Genomic DNA, 22,436 nt, shown 5'->3' with positions numbered 1-22,436 from the left:
TCTTGAAAAAGCCTCTTCTGTAAAACCAGGTTGTGCATTTACATTTTGATACCATCTGAATAATGTATTGGGGTGTGGCAAATTTTGAGCAAATATATCTCGTAAATATTTGTACGCCGCTGGTGAGTAAAAATGCAGTGTTAATGCAAATTTTCGAAAATCCGGGGGATACTTGGCCAACGAAATGTTTTTTTTGCAGTTAATATGTCTATAACTTTTGCATTAGACTCGTTAATTTTTTTTTTAGATCTGTACTTAAACTTTCATCTATGAGCCGTTTACTTTTTAAATCTGATACGATTTCTTTCGAATTCAAATTCCTTTTCCTAAGTCTCGTGTTCTTCTTTTTCAAATTTTGAATTTGTTTATTTTTAAATCAATGGTTTTTTGACATATTCTAAGGTTCTTTTTGTAATATGATGTCTTGGGAGTATCCAAAACTGAGGTTAATCCTGATGATGTTGGTGATGGTGTACATTGACGGATTAAATTTAGTTCAATTCCATGTTCATTTTCTGGTAAAGATTGTGCGTTTTTCCCTGTCGTTGCCATTTTCTGCAATAATAACGTAGGTTGTTATTAATAATAATTTTATTTGCGTGCGTACCATCGACGACACATCTAACTAACCATTCGTAAACTAAAGCCAACCATACTTCAACGAGATAAGGTTGCTCGTAAGTAAGTTAAGTGTGCTGCTGTTTGTACCATAATTATACCTCAATATTTTAGTAAGTTTTTTGTCTAACACTAACCAAACTTCGGTCGTGCTAGAAAAATATCGAGGTATAGTCATAATTTATATATACTTTTGTTATAAATGTGATAGTCGACATGGAAAGGGCCCTTATGGCGCTCGGCACTTGCGTCCTTCTATCTTCGTAAGTCGTAGTAACGGAGCCGAATCAGACGCAAGCGCCGAGCGCCATAAGGGCCCTTTTGATTTGGATCGTCACAAATGATATATTTTACTAATGAATTTAATTTACCTACCTCTGTTTTTGGCTGCAGTACCAACAATATCTCTCTATCAGCGCTCTTATCTAGTTCGTTTGTCAGTGAACTTGGTATTGTAACCTGAAAATAAGCGCCAATACTGGTTTAAACGCCTGTTTTTTATACATAATGTAACAAATGATAGTAGACTACGACTTCTGTCATTAACAATGGCTTGATTACAAGAGTCAACTTCAATTCAATACTTACCTCCGAATTGAATTGTGGATGTAATGACGTGTCAGTAACGCTGGTTGAACTTGGTTCATTCTGAGGTGAACTATGTATTGTGGCTGTGGACGGTACATCCATTTGAGATGGCGTCATTGATACATCCGTCTGGAAAAGATTTGTAATGATTATGTTTATTTGCTGACTAGATCACAATATTTTTCGGATTTTGAGATTTGAATTGGATGAAACTTACTTCAACACGTGGAAGGACCCCTTTTTTTTACTTTCCGATAGCCTTTTTTTGTATAGTACATATCACTTTCTGCAAAATGGCAAGAACACACCACGCTAGAATCATTTGGCTTGAACAATTCTTCGCCCCTATCGTTAGCTATTTTTTTCCGCCATTTTTCTCTTTCGATTTCATTTTTGGGGAATCTGGAATTATATTTACAATTAAAATATTGAATGGTCATTACATTATTTTGTTCACTTCGCCGAACTTATTAAAACTACTTCGGCCAACGATCGTTGTTTTCACAAAAACTGTTCGCCTACAGCAGCCTACGTCTATATCCAAAATCCGCCAAAGATGTAGGCTACAAAAGTACCTTAAAAAAAATTAAACAGGCGGCTCCATATATTCAGTATTTAACTCTGTTCTACTTTAAGAATGTTTCGTCTCTTTTAACACGTAAATAGCAACACGCGCGGGAAAGGGACAACCGCGCAAGCGATTTACTTAAACAATTTTAGAAAGATAATGTTTTTACTTAGTTAGAAGGTAAATTTAGCCACAAATCCATTACATAATGAAACCTTGAATTAATACTTACCGAAAATACGAAACCCCATCCTTTTTCAAGCTATTTGAAGTATTATTTTTGCATTTTTTCACGGAGCACTTACCTGACGGTAAGTGGCGCGCGACTGGGAGCGCAATTGTGCTAAAACGCTTTTTTAGCACAATTGATTCAAGCCGCGGTTGAAGCGTTGTTAGTGTATCTTGGTATTTATTGATCGAAGCCTAGAAAAGGCAACTCAGCATCAATATGTAGACCACATGGCTTTATGGACAGATTGTGTCCTTTTTCCAATTGTTTCAGAGCCATCGTATCTTTATCTTTACCGTGTTTTATGGAAGACACATGATCAATGTTAACTTTGTATAGCAGATCCTTAACGAGATTAGCGCAACTGGTATTTGGACGTCTGTTGATTACTTTACCAAAATTTTAAGCCGTTAGCAGTGTACGTCTAAGTTCTAACCATTCCCCGTTTTCCGTTGTAGAACTGTATTTCTTTCTATTTCTTCCCTTTCTTCAGAGGTTTTCTTTAAGTTGTTTGAGACAGTCGTTTAAGAGATTCAAACACGTCTGGTTCCATGTCTGATTTCAATGACTCTGGTCCAAAGTTTTTGTCGGTTATTTTATTTTCTACATTTGGACAAAATTTCGCCATAAAAATTGTTTTTCTTTTCATATGCTTGTTAATCTCGCATGTTCTAGCCTTTTTTGGAAAAGTTTATCCTCTTGCCGCCGACAAATTTGGCTATTATGCTATTGGTTTTGTTTCTATTTCATGGGTTAAGTATAATTTCGTGTACTTCTTGAGAAAAAGAAAGTTTCGCGGCCGAAAGCTTGTTGGTGCTAGATAGAAGTGACAAGTACATCAAACCACCGGAGGGATTTGAAAATAAGTCAGCGGAAGATGCAAAAAGGAAGGCAAAGTTAATTTTAACTATTGATTTAGCATTGTTCGTGCATATGAAGAACACACAGAGCTCAGCGGAATTGTGGACTAAATTGACAATCATTATTATCATATAATTTATAGGCGAGGAGCTATTAAGCTGATGAGCCCATGACATAATTGAACACCATGCTTGACAACTGGTTTCTCAAGAAAGATAACCTTGCTTCGACATTTATAAGACTTGAAAACTGTGACTCGATGTCAACTATGTCACACAAATGGTCAAAACAGCTCAAAGGTTAAATGGCACAGGATTTACAATTAACGATGAGTGGGTAGGATCATCATTATTAGCGGGTTTGTCTGATCGTTATCCACCCATGATTATGGCAATTGAACATTCGGGTATTTCGATAACTGCAGATGTCATTAAGTCAAAGTTACTTGACATGGAAGTAACAAATTATTCTGTAGTTGGCAGCAGTGCGGCATTCGTAGCAAGAAATAAATATGACTCTGGCAACACTAAGCTGAAGACTAATGGCGGGCATGGCGGCTTGTCAATGTCAAACAAGAAGACTGACAGATACAAGAAATTATAACGCTTTTAGAACATACGCACGTGCTCTTTGAACGCTTTAACAATTTTGCGGGAATATAAACAAAAAAAAGGGCGGGAACTTCGTCGGCATCAGGCGGATTTTTTGAAATTAATTTTGTAAATTCTTTCCTACAGCCCTTTTTTGACTCCTTATCCATATTTCGAGTATTCATTACCAACTGAGTTCAAGTATTTAGGTGATGGGTAAAGATACTGGCGCAGAGGCGTAGCGAGGGGGGGGGGGCTAGGGGGGCCATGGCCCCGGGCGGCACATGAGAGGGGGCGGCAAAAAAGGTATTTAAAAAAATATAAAATTAAGAAATCAATATTTTTAAATCAAGCTACGAAACGAACTAACGCACCGCGGGAGCGAAAGGCGCGGGGCGGGTTTGCGGAGGCGGTCAATCGCTACCGGAGTGTGGCGTTCCAAACCACCGACGAGCTTACACGCTTGTCCGCTGGTTATAGGTATAACCGATAACATGCCTATAACCCTATAAGACGTCACATCAAATTTAACACGGCGCCCTCTGCGCGCGATCTACAGCCGGGCGCCCTAGGCACCATCATTCGTTCAAAAATAGTTGGGCGCAGCCCGATAAACGTGGCGCGATACGCGCGATTCAATGCCGGGCGCCTTCGGTGCCCTCATATGAGAGTCGCAATCATGAGTTGTATCATAAGAGTCGGGCGTAGCTCGACGTACGTGTCGCGCTGCGGGCGATCGAATAACCCCTCATCGCTTTGCTGCTGTACAGAAGGCGCCTTGCCACAAAAATAATGTAAAATGACTTTAATAGTTATATGTCTATTTTTCTGCTCGACGGAGGCGGAAAGCGGCAACTTTGTTTAGCGCAGCGGGAGAAAAGTTGACGATTTCTGCCCGGAGGGCAGAAAATAATTAAATACGAAATGATAACCCCATAATTAACTAAATGTAAAGCAGACTACTGAAAATCGCCCTCTAAAACGTATGAAATAAGAAAACATTCTCACCTATAAATCATTTACCTTTACTTTTACAGGGAATAATAGCTTTGCGATCCTTGCGATATTTTTTCTATGAAATAACATTTCGGGAGAAAACGTTTTCCACTAACTAAATCTTAACTAATCACTTTGATTTTGATGTCCAGCTTCAGCATAATTTATTAATAGGTTTATAGATTTCGCTTTTTTTTTAAAGATTTTTTTTTGTTTTCAAATTATGAAAAAAGGGAAACTTATAAACCTAGTTTTTCATTGTGTCAATAACATACTAAAAATCACGGCTATCCTTTGAATATTTTTGTGAATATTGAATATACCTACACAGTGGGAATTCGACAGATGTTAAAAGAGTATTCTTGACCGCAAGCTTAGAAACTAAAATGTCATACAAAGTTTTCTAAAATCGGTCTTGTTATAAAGATAATGACAATTCTTGTGAAAATTCGTTTGTGTAATAACTCAGTGAAAAACGTCTTTATGGCTGCGACGACGCTGGCACTATGTGACCTTACTAAGACACATAAAAGTTTTAAAGGAAACTTGCAAAATTTATCTGCAAATAAATAAAAAAAATTATTCGTTGTAAAGCTTGTTTTTGCCAACATTAAAAAAAAAGTGTCGTGTGCAGAAAACACACGCTTTTTTTGCCGAATTTGATCAAAAGACAAATTTTTTTTGCTCCTTAAGGCAGGAATAAGTGGTTAAAATCTATATCGTATCGTATTTGTATACACTGTATGAACGAAATTTAGTTAAGTATGTTACATTGTATTTCTTTATTTAAAAGATGTAAATATGTATATTACTGTATATTTTCTGTGTGATTATTTCAGATGATTTTTTTAATACGTTTAAGAGCCAAATTTTCAGTAGTCGAGTTTTAGTTTTTGAAGATAGTTTTTGTATTTTACCTTTTTCAACTAACTTTGTCTTGTCTATTAACTACTTAGTCAGGTCACAAGTTTTACAAATAAAATTGTATACAAAGCTTTTAACTAAAAAAAAGTTTGCCATGATTTGAAAGCTTGTTTTATACTGATAAAAATGTAATAAAATTATTTTAAAATTTAAAGCTCGTCTTTATTTACTACTTGTTTACTTTGGGATTGTCGTTAGACGCGAATACACGCGAAATAAAAAATAAAATAAAATATATATTTATTTTCGAATATTACATATGTTTGAACCCGGATCCGTCCTTAAACTACGTCCAAAAGAGAGATATGGGCATTGTGAAAGTCTTCTCACTTTGTGTGGTAGGGAACAGCACAGCGGATGTCATTCCAGATCTAGAGCAGAGCCCAACTGGGGAAGAACCTTCACTTTACAGAAAACCGCAGCCAAATAACACTAGACCCTACTCATAGTGTTGTGTTCCTGCCGGTGAGTAAGGTTGCCAGAGCTCAATGAGGGTGCGGAGTGTCAGGGTCGGCAACGCGCATGTAACTCCTCTAGTTGCAGGCGTACATAGGCTACGGAGACTGCTTACCATCAGGCGAGTCGAGTGCTTGTTTGCCTCCGACGTAGTATAGAAAAAATGTAGAATATTTAATGCAGAACTGTATTTATAACTTTTTTATCAGTAAAAATCTTAGTGACAGAACTTATGACCTGACTAAGTGATGTTGATCATAAATTGGGGCGGCAAATTTCTAATCGGCCCCGGGCGGCAAACACATACGCTACGCCGCTGTTACTGGCGGCAAGACGCTTGCCGCCAAACGCAAATCAGGTGAAGCCTGTGAAGAGTGTGAAGGGGTACAGTCTCCACCAACCAAATTGGCGGCAAATTTTATAACGAACAAAAGAGGACTATTTAAAGATTATATCCACATATATACAGAAGACAATAAAAAAGAATATCCAATTTTGCTGTCGATGTCTTCACCTAACAACAAATTTGACGTTATGCAGGCCACATGTATCCTTAAAACGTGTCTTGGAATAAGCCATGTAAAACAAATTGGAAACTTCATGATTAAAGTCTTCTTTACTAACAAGAAAGATGCCAACAACTTTCTTCTAAATACCCAGATGTTAATCACATAATTGGCAAGCCAAAATCCCTTATGATCACCTGGAATGCTTAGGGATAGTTAAAGTGGCTATTGAAATTACGGAAGAAGAACTTTTGAAAGACCTGAAGTCTACTGCTGAGATCATTGGAGTTAAGCGATTTACAAGAAAAAATGCAGCTGATGGCTCAACTTTACCAACACCTACTGTTTTGGTTTGATGTGGCGACAAAATTCTCGAAGATGGCTGAGATAATTCGTTTTCCATAAACCAGTAAAGTATACGAAATTATAATCGAAATTATTCTTTAAGAACTTAGTTTATAGCGAAATTCATGTGTCCAAGTATAGGATATGCCAAGTATGTGCAGTTAAGAGACCTTAGTAAGCATAGTTGAAGCAGTAGCAAACATGCGTCAATGAAGAAAGCATGGGTTACGGCAATACCTAAACCGCATAGAAACTGGCGGCGGCCCGTGACCTTCAGCCTGGGCGCGCCTAGCGACCCGTGCGCTCATCCCCGGCTGCGATGCACCTACCATGAGTACTACTACGTCACATACATGTTATCGCGTCATGTCACCAGCAGCCAATGAGAGGCATCCATCGCGTATATGTCGTGATCGGCAGCCAATGGTGTAGCGGCTCGTCATCCCTGCGCGCACCAATGAAGACAGAGAATGACACTTACAATTCGATCTCTCACCGAACTACCACGTAGCTTATACGTGCAGACAGCATGCAAAGTATTTATACTCGTAGTTAATAAGTTAATAATATAATAAATAATCTTATCTTATCTAAGAACCTTGTATTAGGTACCGCTGAAGTATTAGCATTGATGAGTTCTCATTCATTAGAGGACATAATATATAGCAAGAACCGTGTATCAGGTAGGTAATTAGGTAGTCCTTAAGAGCAAACGGCACAATATTAAGAGCCTCGACGTATGAGGCGCTGCCAAAGTATCAGATTATGAGTTCTTAAGAGCAAAGGGCACAATATTAAGAGCCTTGTATTGGGCACTGCTAAAGTATCTGCATTTATGAGTCCTTGAGAGCAAAGGGCACAATATTAAGAGCCTTGTATTGGGCACTGCTAAAGTATCTGCATTTATGAGTCCTTAAGAGCAAAGGGCACAATATTAAGAGCCTTGTATTGGGCACTGCTAAAGTATCTGCATTTATGAGTCCTTAAGAGCAAAGGGCACAATATTAAGAGCCTTGTATTGGGCACTGCTAAAGTATCTGCATTTATGAGTCCTTAAGAGCAAAGGGCACAATATTAAGTGCCTTGTATTGGGCACTGCTAAAGTATCTGCATTTATGAGTCCTTAAGTGCAAAGGGCACAATATTAATAGCTTTGTATTAGGCACTGCTAAAGTATTTGCATTTATGAGTCCTTAAAGAGTAAAGTTCATAGTATTGATCAAGAATCTTGTAATAGTTTGTCGTATATAAAAAATAATGTTGTTGTGTATGAGAAATAATGAGGTTTTTAAGATGTCTTTATGATTAATGGAAGTGATGCCTCGGATAAGATCCGCAGTAAAACATTTCACTTTTGGAGTGCAAGGGTCCTCTTGTTACTCTAACCTGGTTAATGGGAACTTGATAGGATATTGAAAAGATAAGACCAAATATATGACATGCAATTTAATACAATTCGCCAACTACTACAATGCACTCCGCTTTAGGGCGGGCGCTGCTCAGAATACAATCGGTTTCTCTAAACTGTCGGCGGTTGTGGGGTGACACTATAGTAAAGCTTAATCTACGATCGCGAGAAGGACGAGACGCGGGGTTTTGGCCAAAACCTGGGATAAAAGTCTAGTGCACTCACGGGTACCGAACGTAGCTATCATCCACAGGCCCGCTGGTGTTTAACGCAGCAGGCGGATCGCTGACGGTGGGCGACGGGCGTTCCTCAAGCTCCGGCTTTGGCAAGTCCGGGCGAGAACAACCCGCGGCGCTCAGGAGTTCCACAAGAAGGACCCGCGCGATGAGACCTTGGGGTCGTCGGACCGCGGCTAGGCTGTCCGACACACGGCTCGCGGGTCAGGGCCGTGCCCTACGGCTTGATGGTGGCGCCGACGTGACGCGCCTCGGAGTCGACAGGCCACGCAAGTGAAGGGGGAGGCTTGTGTGATGCACCTCGGGATCGCCGGGCGGCACGCAGTCCACAGGCCTTGAAGACTGCGCCCTGCGGTGAAAACCAGCGTCCCCACGACGCTCAGCACATCAGGGAGCGCGCAACGGCGCTCGGAGCAACACGACCGTCGGCCATGCTTGCGCACGCCGGCGGCACGGAAAGCACTCAGTGGGCTACGCCCTTTTCGCGCACAACACACACACACACGGCGCACTTTACATATATCCCAATCCTCCACCGGCCAGGGCAGGCGGCGGAAGGGGGCGAGGCGGTTTATTTCGATATTCAATTGGGAGCTGTATAACTGCTAGCGTGCCCCAGTACCAACTGACACATCCATCGTCGATTCTAGAAAAATCCCCCGCCCTCCGTTTCGATCCATATCGACGCATCAAACGTCAAACCAACTTAAACCTTTTCCAAATCATCTGACTCTCGAAAAAATATCAATGCTCATTAATACTTGTAATATTTTAAGTGGTTAATAATAATTACTAATAATTATATTTTTATCATACGTTTTCTACCTTGTTTCATTCAGAATACCTTCTTTCCGATGCGGTAACTAAACGCATAGTCTACTCTCTGACAGTTCTCCTGTCAAAAATTTCAACCTTTTGACACTTTCATAATCTCTATTTATGTTTCATAAAAATTCCGAAAATGATTCTAAAATACTAATTAAATTAGGATGTGACCTATTTGAGCAGTTAGGGTAAACCAGGAGGATCATTTTGATATGCATGAAGCCAGGTTTGGTTCAACAACCTCCGCGCAATCCGGGTGACAAGTTCCGTTCAAGTGGCATACTCTTTAGACTTGTTTCTTCGAAACCAGTTAACCAGGAAGCAGGATATGCTAATCAACCTACAGCTGAGAAGGTACATTATAGTTTTACATAAGTGTCATACTCTGGTGTATGTTATTTTGTTGGAAATGCGACAGTCATGTTGTACCGGTTATCTTGTATGGAAAAACATGTATTTATCCTAGGCAAATACGTAGCATCGCTACAATATCCCCTCTCTCGGCAAAGAGGTTAAGCGCGGCTTAACCGAGGCAGCCGGGGTAACCGGAGAAAAAAAAAAAAAAAATCTTTTCCCAAAAAATCATCTGGTCCAGTAGGACGTTAACTATACATGCGGACATATACATGCGCTCCATATTTATTATCGTTTGACACTAAACCTATATTTATTTATTTAGTATGCTACTTAATATTTATCTTTAATTTACCTATATTATGTTCTAGAACTATAACGTAGACGTATACCTCTTAACACTATGCTGTGGTCAGATTATGACTATCACGTGTTTCACATTAGAAATCACAGCGTGTGGCCACCACACTGTGGTTTCTGCTACCCAACTAAAAAATATAACCTAGATTTCCTTTTAAATAGTCTTAAGTTGTATAATGTAGTCGCTATAGTTAATAATGAGCTAACTCTCATTTTGAGGCTAATTGATATCTTTTAATGCTAACAAAAATATTAGTTATCTTTGATTAGGCTAATTTATTCTAATTAATTAGTATATTACATGTATTTCTATTCCTAATGTAATGCTACCTATTGATATACTAATAGTTATGTTTTACTATAGCATGCTCTGCTATGCCTATATTCCTACAAATACAAAGCCACTAGTACCCTAATATAATGTGGTTACTAGTTGGTAGTTTTTATTTATTACTTTTACTAGCAATAGTGGAAGTTACTTGTAACCCGCACTTAAATCAAACTCCTATATGCAGCCAATGGGCTTGCATTAATTGAAAAAGAAAAACTTGGTTTTCTTTTCCATGTCCTACTTAGTGTATTATATCCACCATAATTGAGTCACCCTGGGCCCTTAGGGTATGTAGTTACTTATAAAATTTGATTTCCTAGGAAATGCTTGGAACAAATGTTGACCAGTTGGGTCAAAGAAGCATGTATGCTTGAAAAAAAAGAATGGGCTAAATCTTAGTATGCCCTAATAATATAAAATAAATTGTTACGTGTGACATACACCTTGTGGGACTTTAATTATGTCCTTGACATGATACTTTCCAATTTTACCCGTGTCTATCTCCTGAAGATCATATACGACATCCGAATGCTTCTTAATGACTTTGCATTTCAGGAAGCGCGGTGCCAATTTTGCGGAGAAGAAGTGTGCTGCATTTGACTGTACAAAATTACGCCTCCATACGATATCGCCTACGCTTAACCGTAGTTCTTTACGGCGCAGGTTATATCGTACCGCGTTTTGTTTGTACGCTTTGGTCAAAGCATCAGTGACGCGCTGGAAGATATCTGCCATCTCATTGAGAGCAGTTGCTCTGTCGGACCGGTTGGAAATTTGGAGGTCGTCTAACGAATTTGGAATACCGCCCCTAATGGAATGCAGCATGCCATCCGTCATCATCTCTCGCCCCTTTGCCAACAAGAATGGTGTATGCCCCGTTACAATATTAATAGTGCTATTCAAAGATAGCTGGATTTGCGGTAGGTACTTGGACCAGTTCCTTTGGTCTTGTCCTACTAAAATAGCTAGGCAGGTCTCAATAGTTTGATTAAAGCGTTCTACTGTATTAGATTGAGGTGCGTAATATGCGTTATAAAATATCCTTGGTATTGAGTGTGTGGCACAAAAATCTTTAAATTGTTTACTTTGGAATATTGTTGCGTTGTCGCAGATTAAAACACATGGGATTCCCTCTTTATTTAAAATTTCTGATTCTATAAATGTAGTTACTGTTTTAGTTGTTGCAGTTCTAAGTGGGTGAATCCAACAATATTTTGTAAATACATCAACTATAGATAGTATGTAGACGTGACCAGAATATGATTGTACTAAAGGACCTATTAGGTCGATAGATAGAGTGTGTATAGGTTTATTAACCTTTTTCTGGTTTGTCATGTGCCCATGTGGAGGCTGATTTGAGTGTTTGTATGCTTTACACTTCTCACACGTGGCCACATAATTTTTCACGTCTGCATACATGCCTTTCCAAAAATAGTTTTCTTTAATTTTTGATAAAGTTTTAAATGTGCCAGGATGTACTGTTAATTTTTCATGATTTTCTTTAATGCATTCTGGTATTAATTCTCTAGGCAAAACTATTTTCCAATTATTTTCGGTCTGTAAATTTGATATTGGTTTTGAATATCTAAATAGTACTTTATTTTTTATTTGATAGTTTTTATGAAATACTGGGTTAGTTTCTACATTTTTAAATAATTTATTATACCAATTATCTTTAGAACTGCAACCTCCTTCGAATATTACTGCCTCAATACGTGACAAAACGTCTGGTACTACGTGCATGGAGCCTTTTTTATGTCTAATTTCAAAGTCAAAACAAGATAACTGCATTGCCCATCGCGCCAAACGACCTGAAGGGTTGTTTAGCGTTTTGAGCCACTTTAGCGACATATGGTCGGTGACCACCACAAAGCGGCTACCTTCTATGTACGGTCTAAAATGATTTATTGAGTCCACTAATGCTAGGAGTTCACGTTCGGTTGTGCTGTAATTTCGTTCGGTTTTCGTAAGCAACCTAGAATAAAAAGCTACAGGGTGTTCTATACCGCTTAATTCCTGAATAAGTACGCTCCCGATGCCGACGCTTGATGCATCTGAATGGATCTGGAATGGTTTGGAAAAATCAGGGCAGGCGAGCACCGGAGCCTGGGTGAGGGCTTCTTTAAGCGCTAGGAATGACCTCTCTGCTTCCACTGTCCAGTCTACGGTGTCTCTACCCTTCTTCTTGCCAATTAAAGTTGTCATCGGGGCTATGATAGTTGAAAAATTTGCCACGAATCGTCGGTAATAAGAACAGAGCCCTATAAATGCGCGTAGTTGCTTAGCGGTTGTTGGGCGCGGGAAATTTTTAATGCTATCTAGCTTTTGTGGATCTGTTAGTAGACCTTGTGAACCAACTATGTATCCAAGGTACCTAAGCTCTGATTTGCAAAATTCGCACTTACTAAAATTTATAGTTAGACCTGCCTTGCTTAAAGCTTGAAAAACGTCATTTAAAATAACGATATGCTCTTCAAACGAATTGGTGGCTATGAGAAGGTCGTCACAATATGCAAATATCTTCTCGCCGTATTTATGGTGGAAAAGAGAGTCTACCAAACGTTGTAATTCACAGCCCGCGTTCGAGATACCGAACGGGACGCGTTTAAATTCAAATAGTCCGCGGTTTGGTACCACAAATGCACATTTTTGACATGACGTGCCGGAGCCGTCGACGTTGTCGGAGTCACATAAAGAAATTTGCCAGTAAGCCGCCGACAAGTCGATTGAGCTTAAATAACGTGTGCCACGTAAATTATCTAAAATTGAATTAATGTATGGTACAGGATATGAGTCCTTGACTGTGACGTCGTTAAGTTTCCTGGCGTCTAAACAAAATCTCCAGGAACCGTCTTTTTTTGGGGTCATAACAACGGGGTTAGACCATGGTGATTTAGATGGTGCTATCACGCCCAGCTGAAGCATCCGGTCTACTTCGTCATTTAAAGCCTTCAGTTTAACCGGTGAAAGCGGATAATATCGTTGTTTTATAGGTGGCCCCGTTGTTGTGATCTTGTGCTCTACTAGAGATGTTTTACCCAGACCTCGCTCCTCTGTACTGATTGACTTAAATTCATTTATTACTTTGTCCAATTGAATTGATTCGAGAGGGGAGAGATCATGTTTTGGCACTATGGCACATAATGTTTTTAGTGACTCCGGCCTAAGTGATGTTTTCCTTTTTAGAAGGTGAATATCTTTTAATTTAAAAATATCTATTAATTCTAGTGTTAATATAGAATCCATGCCAAAAATGAAGTCATCAGATACTTCTGGGATTACCATAAACATTATATTATAAAGCATCCCTCTGAAATTGATTGGTAATAGGATTTTACCTATGACCTCAACGACATAACGGTTTGCACAAGTCGCAGTTGTAGTGTAATTTATTAAATCAAATCCTAAATTTAAGAAATGTTTATGGTAATTGTTCCCTATTATACTTAAATTTGCTCCTGAGTCCATTAGACCTGTATATATTCGTTCTCGTACCTCAAAATCAATGTAAATTCGGTTATCTCCTTCAACCGCCTTTACACCAGGAGTCACCGCACCTAAATATAGTGTGTTTGATATTGTTTTGATGGCTCCTGGTCTATTTAGTTTTTTTGGGCATTGTCTGCTTCCGGCGCTGGTCTGCCCTTGGCAGGATTACATTTGTGGCAAGTGCTTGTAAGCACATTTTTCTGACCGCACTGAAAGCAAACAATGCCTGGAATAGTGCGGCATTGTTGGTATGAATGTCCCGATTTTTTACATTTTTTACAAGTAAGTTGGTTGTTTTTATTATTTACCTGTCTTTGTGTATTATTGCTCTTGAAATTTCTCTGATTATAAGTTTTAATTTCGTTAATTTGTTTTATTTGTTTTGTTGTTTTGGAATTATTTGTAGACCCAGGTAAGCCTGAATAAGCTTCAAAACGTTTGCCTATAGCAATAAGATTTTGGATGCTATTCGAGTCGTCGACAGCCAACAGGTGCCCATATGATGGCAAAATGTTATGTTTAATTATCTGCAGTAAGGTTGTTTCTGATAATTTTGTTGTCAGCCGCGCATTCATAGTTTGCATCTCCAATATGTAAAAATGTAATGACTGGCCTGGTGATTGTCGGTGTTCTCGAATAGTTTTTTCTAAAGTGTAATCATTGTCTATCGATGTAAAAAACGATCTGAAAAGATCTTGCAACTCCGACAACGAGGAGACTCCGTCGCGTATGTGCCTATAGTAATCTAAGGCTTTACCGCTTAGTAAATCTGCAAAACATTTAAGCACTTTGCGCTCCGGAGTGTCTCGGCTACGTCTGTAGTCATCAATCCTAAGGAAGAAGTCGGTGACATCTGAGTCACCTGAAAATTTCAAATTCCACGACCGCAAATGGTCCTCGCGCAATACATGCACGATGCGTTCTGTACTGCCTGTAGTCCCCGTCGTAGGGGTTGTAGTGACTGCCCCTGTTAAGGTTGAGTTGGTTTGACGGACAAGGCCCGGAGCCCCCAAATATGGTAAAGTAGACTCTAGTGGTTTTGGCGTGGATGGGCCGGGTGGGTGGGCGTCTGCAGCAGCACCCCGCGGTCGTGTATTGACATACGAAGGATTGAATCCTGTTAATTCACGAGTAGTGGTGGGGGGTTTGACTTCCCTCGCACCTGTATCATGGAATTCGTCCCCTTCCTCGTCCGACATGTCGGTAAGATTGCTGCTTTACTTGTGTCAGGGTGTGCACCTAAGTATTATAAGCTAATAACACTTCGGTAGATATGTGAAGTATTGAAGTAAACTACCACTATGCTCTCGACTGGAGCGTGGTAGAAAAAATAATTTGTGGCTAAACGCTATGCTAACTATTCATAGTGTAGCCTAATAATAATTACAATAAATAATAAATTTGCTACTCTGTCACAAGTAAAGTTACAAATTAAATAGTATTGTATTTTTTAAGACCAATAATTGCATTTAATTCTTTTTTTTTTTAACTGATACTAATTTTATACATTTATCTTATCGCTCTCCCAAGCTCACAGCAACCAGGTTGATATTTAAAACTTTTTTCCGGGCGCCATTGTCGTATATAAAAAATAATGTTGTTGTGTATGAGAAATAATGAGGTTTTTAAGATGTCTTTATGATTAATGGAAGTGATGCCTCGGATAAGATCCGCAGTAAAACATTTCACTTTTGGAGTGCAAGGGTCCTCTTGTTACTCTAACCTGGTTAATGGGAACTTGATAGGATATTGAAAAGATAAGACCAAATATATGACATGCAATTTAATACAATTCGCCAACTACTACAATGCACTCCGCTTTAGGGCGGGCGCTGCTCAGAATACAATCGGTTTCTCTAAACTGTCGGCGGTTGTGGGGTGACACTATAGTAAAGCTTAATCTACGATCGCGAGAAGGACGAGACGCGGGGTTTTGGCCAAAACCTGGGATAAAAGTCTAGTGCACTCACGGGTACCGAACGTAGCTATCATCCACAGGCCCGCTGGTGTTTAACGCAGCAGGCGGATCGCTGACGGTGGGCGACGGGCGTTCCTCAAGCTCCGGCTTTGGCAAGTCCGGGCGAGAACAACCCGCGGCGCTCAGGAGTTCCACAAGAAGGACCCGCGCGATGAGACCTTGGGGTCGTCGGACCGCGGCTAGGCTGTCCGACACACGGCTCGCGGGTCAGGGCCGTGCCCTACGGCTTGATGGTGGCGCCGACGTGACGCGCCTCGGAGTCGACAGGCCACGCAAGTGAAGGGGGAGGCTTGTGTGATGCACCTCGGGATCGCCGGGCGGCACGCAGTCCACAGGCCTTGAAGACTGCGCCCTGCGGTGAAAACCAGCGTCCCCACGACGCTCAGCACATCAGGGAGCGCGCAACGGCGCTCGGAGCAACACGACCGTCGGCCATGCTTGCGCACGCCGGCGGCACGGAAAGCACTCAGTGGGCTACGCCCTTTTCGCGCACAACACACACACACACGGCGCACTTTACATATATCCCAATCCTCCACCGGCCAGGGCAGGCGGCGGAAGGGGGCGAGGCGGTTTATTTCGATATTCAATTGGGAGCTGTATAACTGCTAGCGTGCCCCAGTACCAACTGACACATCCATCGTCGATTCTAGAAAAATCCCCCGCCCTCCGTTTCGATCCATATCGACGCATCAAACGTCAAACCAACTTAAACCTTTTCCAAATCATCTGACTCTCGAAAAAATATCAATGCTCATTAATACTTGTAATATTTTAAGTGGTTAATAATAATTACTAATAATTATATTTTTATCATACGTTTTCTACCTTGTTTCATTCAGAATACCTTCTTTCCGATGCGGTAACTAAACGCATAGTCTACTCTCTGACAGTTCTCCTGTCAAAAATTTCAACCTTTTGACACTTTCATAATCTCTATTTATGTTTCATAAAAATTCCGAAAATGATTCTAAAATACTAATTAAATTAGGATGTGACCTATTTGAGCAGTTAGGGTAAACCAGGAGGATCATTTTGATATGCATGAAGCCAGGTTTGGTTCAACAACCTCCGCGCAATCCGGGTGACAAGTTCCGTTCAAGTGGCATACTCTTTAGACTTGTTTCTTCGAAACCAGTTAACCAGGAAGCAGGATATGCTAATCAACCTACAGCTGAGAAGGTACATTATAGTTTTACATAAGTGTCATACTCTGGTGTATGTTATTTTGTTGGAAATGCGACAGTCATGTTGTACCGGTTATCTTGTATGGAAAAACATGTATTTATCCTAGGCAAATACGTAGCATCGCTACAAGTTGTAATAGGTACCGCTGAGGCACATGCAGCATTAATGAGTCCTTGTATGGAACATAGCAAAGTAAGTGAACAAGAACCTTGCATCATGCAGTGGACAATAAGAATAATCATCTTAAAGATTCCTTAAAAAAATGTCTTATGAAATGAAGAAAGCCAAGTTGAGTTGCGTATTTTGCTCGGGACTACATGAAATGAAAAATAGTGACTTATACCAAGTCTAAATGCACAATTGTTTAAGAATAGGTATTTTCTTTTCACCGCCTTAGATCCTCAGCACACGGAGCGTAAGCGTCGCGTAAACGTATCGTAAAAACGTTACGAGTACGAAACGCGTAAGCGTAATCGTTTAATAATCCTGTGATTTCAGCTAGATTCCACATCTATGGCGTCGCTGGCGCCAGATGTCTTCGGCGGATGTATCAACGATCTTACTTTCTCGTCAGATGAAGAAGATTTTTTATTGTTTGATAAGGCTGAAGTTTTGTTTTTTGGGCCCATATTACGCTAGGTCTGTCGTAATGACGACAGAAATCTCATACGCTACGCTACGACGACGCTTCGTGTGCGGACTTGTTTGAAGTTGTTCGCGCTCGCAGCGCTCTCGTTCTACGCGCGTATTACGATACGCTTACGCGTTTCTTACGCTTGCGCTCCGTATGGTGAGAGCCTTAGTATCTGTAAAACGTAAATGGAGAAGGTTTCGCGCTCATGGTTTAAGTACGGCAAAATAAATTTTTCTTCATCGGAAATCCACTTTGTCACGGTTAAGTACTCAGGTATATGGTCATAAGAGGGCCATTATCAGGGCTAAATACGATTTCGTCGACAGAATTGGTGAGAAACTAGCGGGCTACCCTACTGGGAGTCGCGCGTTCTGGTCGCTTACCAAAGCTGCCGAGGAACATTTTTGTCAGTCGTCCTTACCACCACATTATTTATTGTACAGGGTGGGCCAAAAATTTTTGCAAATAGCAACACTGAATTTTTCGAAAACTATCAAAGCTAGAGGCGAAAAAATGGCGGGAAACTATGTGTCACTTCGTGCATTTTTTTTAAATGGAGCGTTTCTCGGGAAAACAGCCTGCTTTTTGTGTTAAGCAATTTTATAAAAACAACGGTTCCTACGTTACTGTACGACGTCTATGTAGACTTGAATACGGATTACGCCATGTAAGTGAGTGTCCAAGTGATAATTTAATTAAATCTTGGATCGAGATATTCGAGCAAACTGGGTCGACAATAAATATCAAGCAAACTGGACGACCACGTTCAAGAAGAAATGACGAGATCATACCTACGTGAGGTTGAAATTTCTATAAGGAACGATCCGGAATCATCTACGCGTAAGCGTTCAGCGGCTCTAGCTATACCAAGATCTAGTCTTCGGCGAATCTTACATCTGGACCTAAACCTGCACCCATACAAGCTACAAATCGCGCAGGAAATGAAACCGAACGATTACATTCATCGTAAATTATTGGCTGACACTATGCTGGAGCGATTCTCTAGCCTTGCGAATGTGTTGTTTACGGACGAGGCCCATTTTCACATTAACGGGCAGGTAAATAAACACAATTGTCGATATTGGAGTTCAGAAAACACCAAACCCTCGCTTTAAACACCAAAAGCCGCTTCATTCGCCTAAAACTACAGTATGGGCTGCCATATCAGCAAAGGGCCTAATCGGTCCGTATTTCTTTGAAAATAATCAAGGAAATAATGTAACTGTTAATTCGGTGGAGTATGTGAAGATGTTGCAAGAATTTTTGGCACCGCAGTTGCACGAATTTGAAGGATACAATAGCAGGATATGGATGCAACAAGATGGAGCAACGTGCCATACGTCGAACATGAGTTTACCGGTAGTCAAAGAAATGTTTCCGAACAAATTGATTTCTCTCAGAGGTGACATCCCATGGCCTCCAAGGAGCCCCGACCTCACACCTTGCGATTTTTTCCTTTGGGGATATCTTAAGAGTCGAGTTTACCTGAATAAACCAAAGACTATAGCCCAATTAAAGCGAAACATTCGTGAGGAGATAGCCGCGATTCCCCGCAGCATGTGCCAGCGAGTATTTCAAAGTCTGCATAGTCGATTGCAAGAGTGCCAACGACGACACGGAGGCCACCTGGATGATGTAATTTTTAAAAAATAAAATGCATTTCATTGTTGTTATGTTAAATAAATTAGATATAATATAACACGTATAGTTTTATTTTTATCAATGTTCCAAATCTGCAAGAATTTTTGGCCCACCCTGTATTATTACTGTAGGGGTTAATATACACTTATGGTACCTATTTTATATTTCAGATTTTAATTTGTCTGAACTTTCTGGGGTCGGGATCCCTACAACGTATGGTAGGGCAAAACATGTACGACGGGGTGTCGCAAGCCTCTTCCAGCAAGGCAATAAAGGGGGTTATAACTGCTTTAAATTCTCCTGCCATACTCGAAAAATATATTCGTTTTCCAAGAACGCTGGAAGAACGAAACCAAATTAAAAACAGGTAAGTAAGCAGAAAGCACAAGAGAAAATAATGTATAACTTATAAGCGATACGACAGTAAAGTTATTGAAGTTTTGTGTTTTTTAGTCTGTAACTACGATTAGGGTAAAGGCACCAGTAGTCAGCCTTTTTACGAAATTTCTGTGTTCAAGAACGTCTCATTTGCTCACTAATTAACCAATAAGAATTATTAATATTTTTACTGTTCAATAATTTAATAAAGTTTAATTTTTATAAAGAATAAAACGTAATTTAATTTAGGTGTTGGAAATATTTCAATAAATATAATGCCAGGGCCTTTTTGCCAGTAATCAGCCCCATGTCTACCAATACACAGCCTTTAAGTACCCAGTGTCCAGCGTTCCCATTGTAACGGCTGACTATTGGGTTCTGAGTTCCGTGATCGCAGTGTCCAGTGGTCAGCCACAGGATGACTACTGGGTATTTGATGTATTTCAATCAAATAAAGTCATAATAATGTAAATATTTAAAGGTGCTTGATTTAACGACTTACATTGCATTTGAAAATATAAAAAAATCAGGATGATTGCCCATCTTATAAAACATCTGAAGACAGGAAAAAGAAATTATCAAACCGATGTTTTATGTTTTATGTGCTTGAAGTTAGGGCATTGTGCACATGAATGCAGGAGACGTAAGAAATGCTATCACTGCAAGGGCAACCACAACCGAGCCCTATGCCCAAAGAGAGAACCAGGTAAGAGTGAACCACACCATGCTGTTACGCTGAACTCAACTGGCCATTGTTTTAAGCGGAAATCATTTTTACAGACTGCAACAGCGCAGGTGGTACAGATTGACACCGATATTTACCTAGTAGATACGAATTTCGGATGGATCATGTCTGGGGAATGCAATCTTGATCTTGCAAGATCAAGATTCCACCAAGATCTTGAGTGATTTTCCAAGATTCAATCTTGAAGGCCATCAATCTTGAATTTTGAAATCCCTTTCGCGATCTTGGCAAAATAGACCAAGATTGTAACAAGATTTCGTCATAGTGTTCATACCTGCGCGGCAACGCGCGAACTGTCTCGCGGCTCGCCTGAGCCGTCTCACGCGCCGCGCCGCGCTCGGCCGACCGTCTGACTGGCGACTAGCAACGGAGCGGGGTGTGTGTGTGAGGCGTGGGGTCGCGGGACGAGGAATGAATCGACCAATCACGTTCTACAATCGCGCGGTGCGCCGAATTTGTTTATTATTTAGTCGCAATTTGACAACTTTGCGTCGCGTCGCGTCTATTGTTTTAATTACTATCTCCGATGAAATGAAACCCATTACTTATTTCGACAATTATACAATAATTACGTAAAAAAATCCTTAGGTCACTGTTCAAAGAAGTGAAAATGTCTAAAGACAGTTCAAATCAAGTGTTTTTGGACGTTACTAAAAGTAATTTGCCGGTATGGAAATACTTCAAAAAATCCGTGGATGGTTTGAATGCTAAGTGCAAATTGTGCAACGCTATTCGCAAACTCTCAAATGGTTCACCAAAGGGCCTGCATGTTCACATGAAGTCTATTCACAAAATTGACACGAAATGTTTGTTGACGAGTGCCGAGGAAGGAACAATTGGCAGTGGCAGCGGCAGTAGTACTAGTGCCATATCAACTTTAACCCCGACCTCGTCTGTGCCTAACTTGCAAATTCAAAATCAAAATGATTCCGCGTCTGTGGAGCTTGATTTGAATCCACCAACATCGAAAAACAAGAAAATCGGCGATTATTTCCCAACATTGGCTGAAAATTCTAAAGAAAAAATGGTGTCACGAATGGTAGCTAAGGATGGGCTACCCTTTAGAGTGTTCTGCACTTCTGATGACCTACGCAGTCTTTTTGCAGCAAAAGGACACAAACTGCCAACTTCGCCTAACTCTATTAAAATGATGGTAATGGATTATGGCATTACACTTAAAATGAAAGTCAAACAAGATCTCATGAAGCTTAAAGAGCAAGGTCAAAGATTCACTCTCACTTTTGATGAATGGACATCGGGAAGGAACCGCCGCTTTTTAAACATAAATATTCACTCGCACACCAACAACCACCCCGTTTTCTGGAATTTAGGCTTAGTAAGAATTTTTGGGAGCATGCCTTCAGAGTCATGTGTTAAGCTCTTAAGTGAAAAGCTATCGGAATATGGAATTTCTATGGAAGACGATGTTGTTGGTATAACCACGGATGGAGCTAGTGTTATGGTTAAAGTTGAAAAACTAATAAAACCACTTCAACAACTTTGTTATGCTCATGGCATCCAGTTGGGAATAACAGATGTCGTCTATAAGAAAAGTAACCAAGATGAAGATACATATAGAGAGGAAGAGTATAATGCAGATTCAGATTCTGATGGAGGCACTGATAACGACGAAGATGACGATATTGGATTTCGTTTTTCATTGCCGTCTAGGCAAGTTGATTTGACTCCACAATACCGATTAATAATATCAAAGCTTAGAAAACTAGTGAAACTCTTTAAAAACTCCCCAACGAAAAATGACGTACTTCAAACTTATATCAAAGAAGAATTCGGAAAAACACTTCAACTGGTACTAGACTGCAAAACGCGCTGGTCAAGTCTTGCCAACATGATCTCAACATACAACAGAGTCAAGCAATGTGTTAGTAAAACACTAATTGATTTGGGGTATGGTTCTGCTTCTGAATTCTTTTTTAATGATGAAGAACATGCTGTTCTCCTCAGTATGCAAAATGCTTTTGAGCCCGTTAAACTCGCAGTGGAAGTTTTGTGCCGCCGTGATACCGATTTAGTGAGTGCGGAATACACTTTACGATTCATGGTTCGTAAGTTGGAAGAATTAAAGACTCCATTGTCAGAGAACCTGGCTATTGCCATGAGAAAGCGTATTTCTGAACGCCGAATTGAATAACTGCAACATTATTATATCTTAAAAATCCAGCTCAGT

At 40.1% G+C, this 22,436-nt stretch overlaps 1 protein-coding gene across 1 annotated transcript; it reads right to left on the bottom strand.

Moving 5' to 3' along the window:
* Positions 1–348: 348 nt before the first annotated feature.
* On the bottom strand, positions 349–2,077 carry LOC133525322 (uncharacterized). The gene is made up of 4 exons (XM_061861610.1): positions 2,007–2,077; positions 1,207–1,608; positions 994–1,077; positions 349–555 (listed from the first exon to the last, which is right to left on the bottom strand). The coding sequence occupies exons 2-4, from the start codon at positions 1,321–1,323 to the stop codon at positions 349–351; spliced, it is 408 nt and encodes a 135-aa protein (XP_061717594.1). The 5' UTR covers positions 1,324–1,608; positions 2,007–2,077.
* Positions 2,078–22,436: the final 20,359 nt, after the last annotated feature.

The sequence above is a fragment of the Cydia pomonella genome, chromosome 14 (genome assembly GCF_033807575.1).
Source record: "Cydia pomonella isolate Wapato2018A chromosome 14, ilCydPomo1, whole genome shotgun sequence".
NCBI classification, from domain to species: domain Eukaryota; kingdom Metazoa; phylum Arthropoda; class Insecta; order Lepidoptera; family Tortricidae; genus Cydia; species Cydia pomonella.
This window is presented reverse-complemented; position numbering and strand designations above follow the sequence as displayed.

Excerpts from the sequence above, each read along its gene's own strand:
- LOC133525322 (XM_061861610.1), bottom strand. The coding sequence starts at position 1,323 with ATGACGCCATCTCAAATGGATGTACCGTCCACAGCCACAATACATAGT. Across the intron at positions 1,078-1,206 it reads ATCCACAATTCAATTCGGAG|GTTACAATACCAAGTTCACT; the intron begins GTAAGTATTGAA and ends GCTTATTTTCAG. Across the intron at positions 556-993 it reads TACTGCAGCCAAAAACAGAG|AAAATGGCAACGACAGGGAA; the intron begins GTAGGTAAATTA and ends TTATTATTGCAG.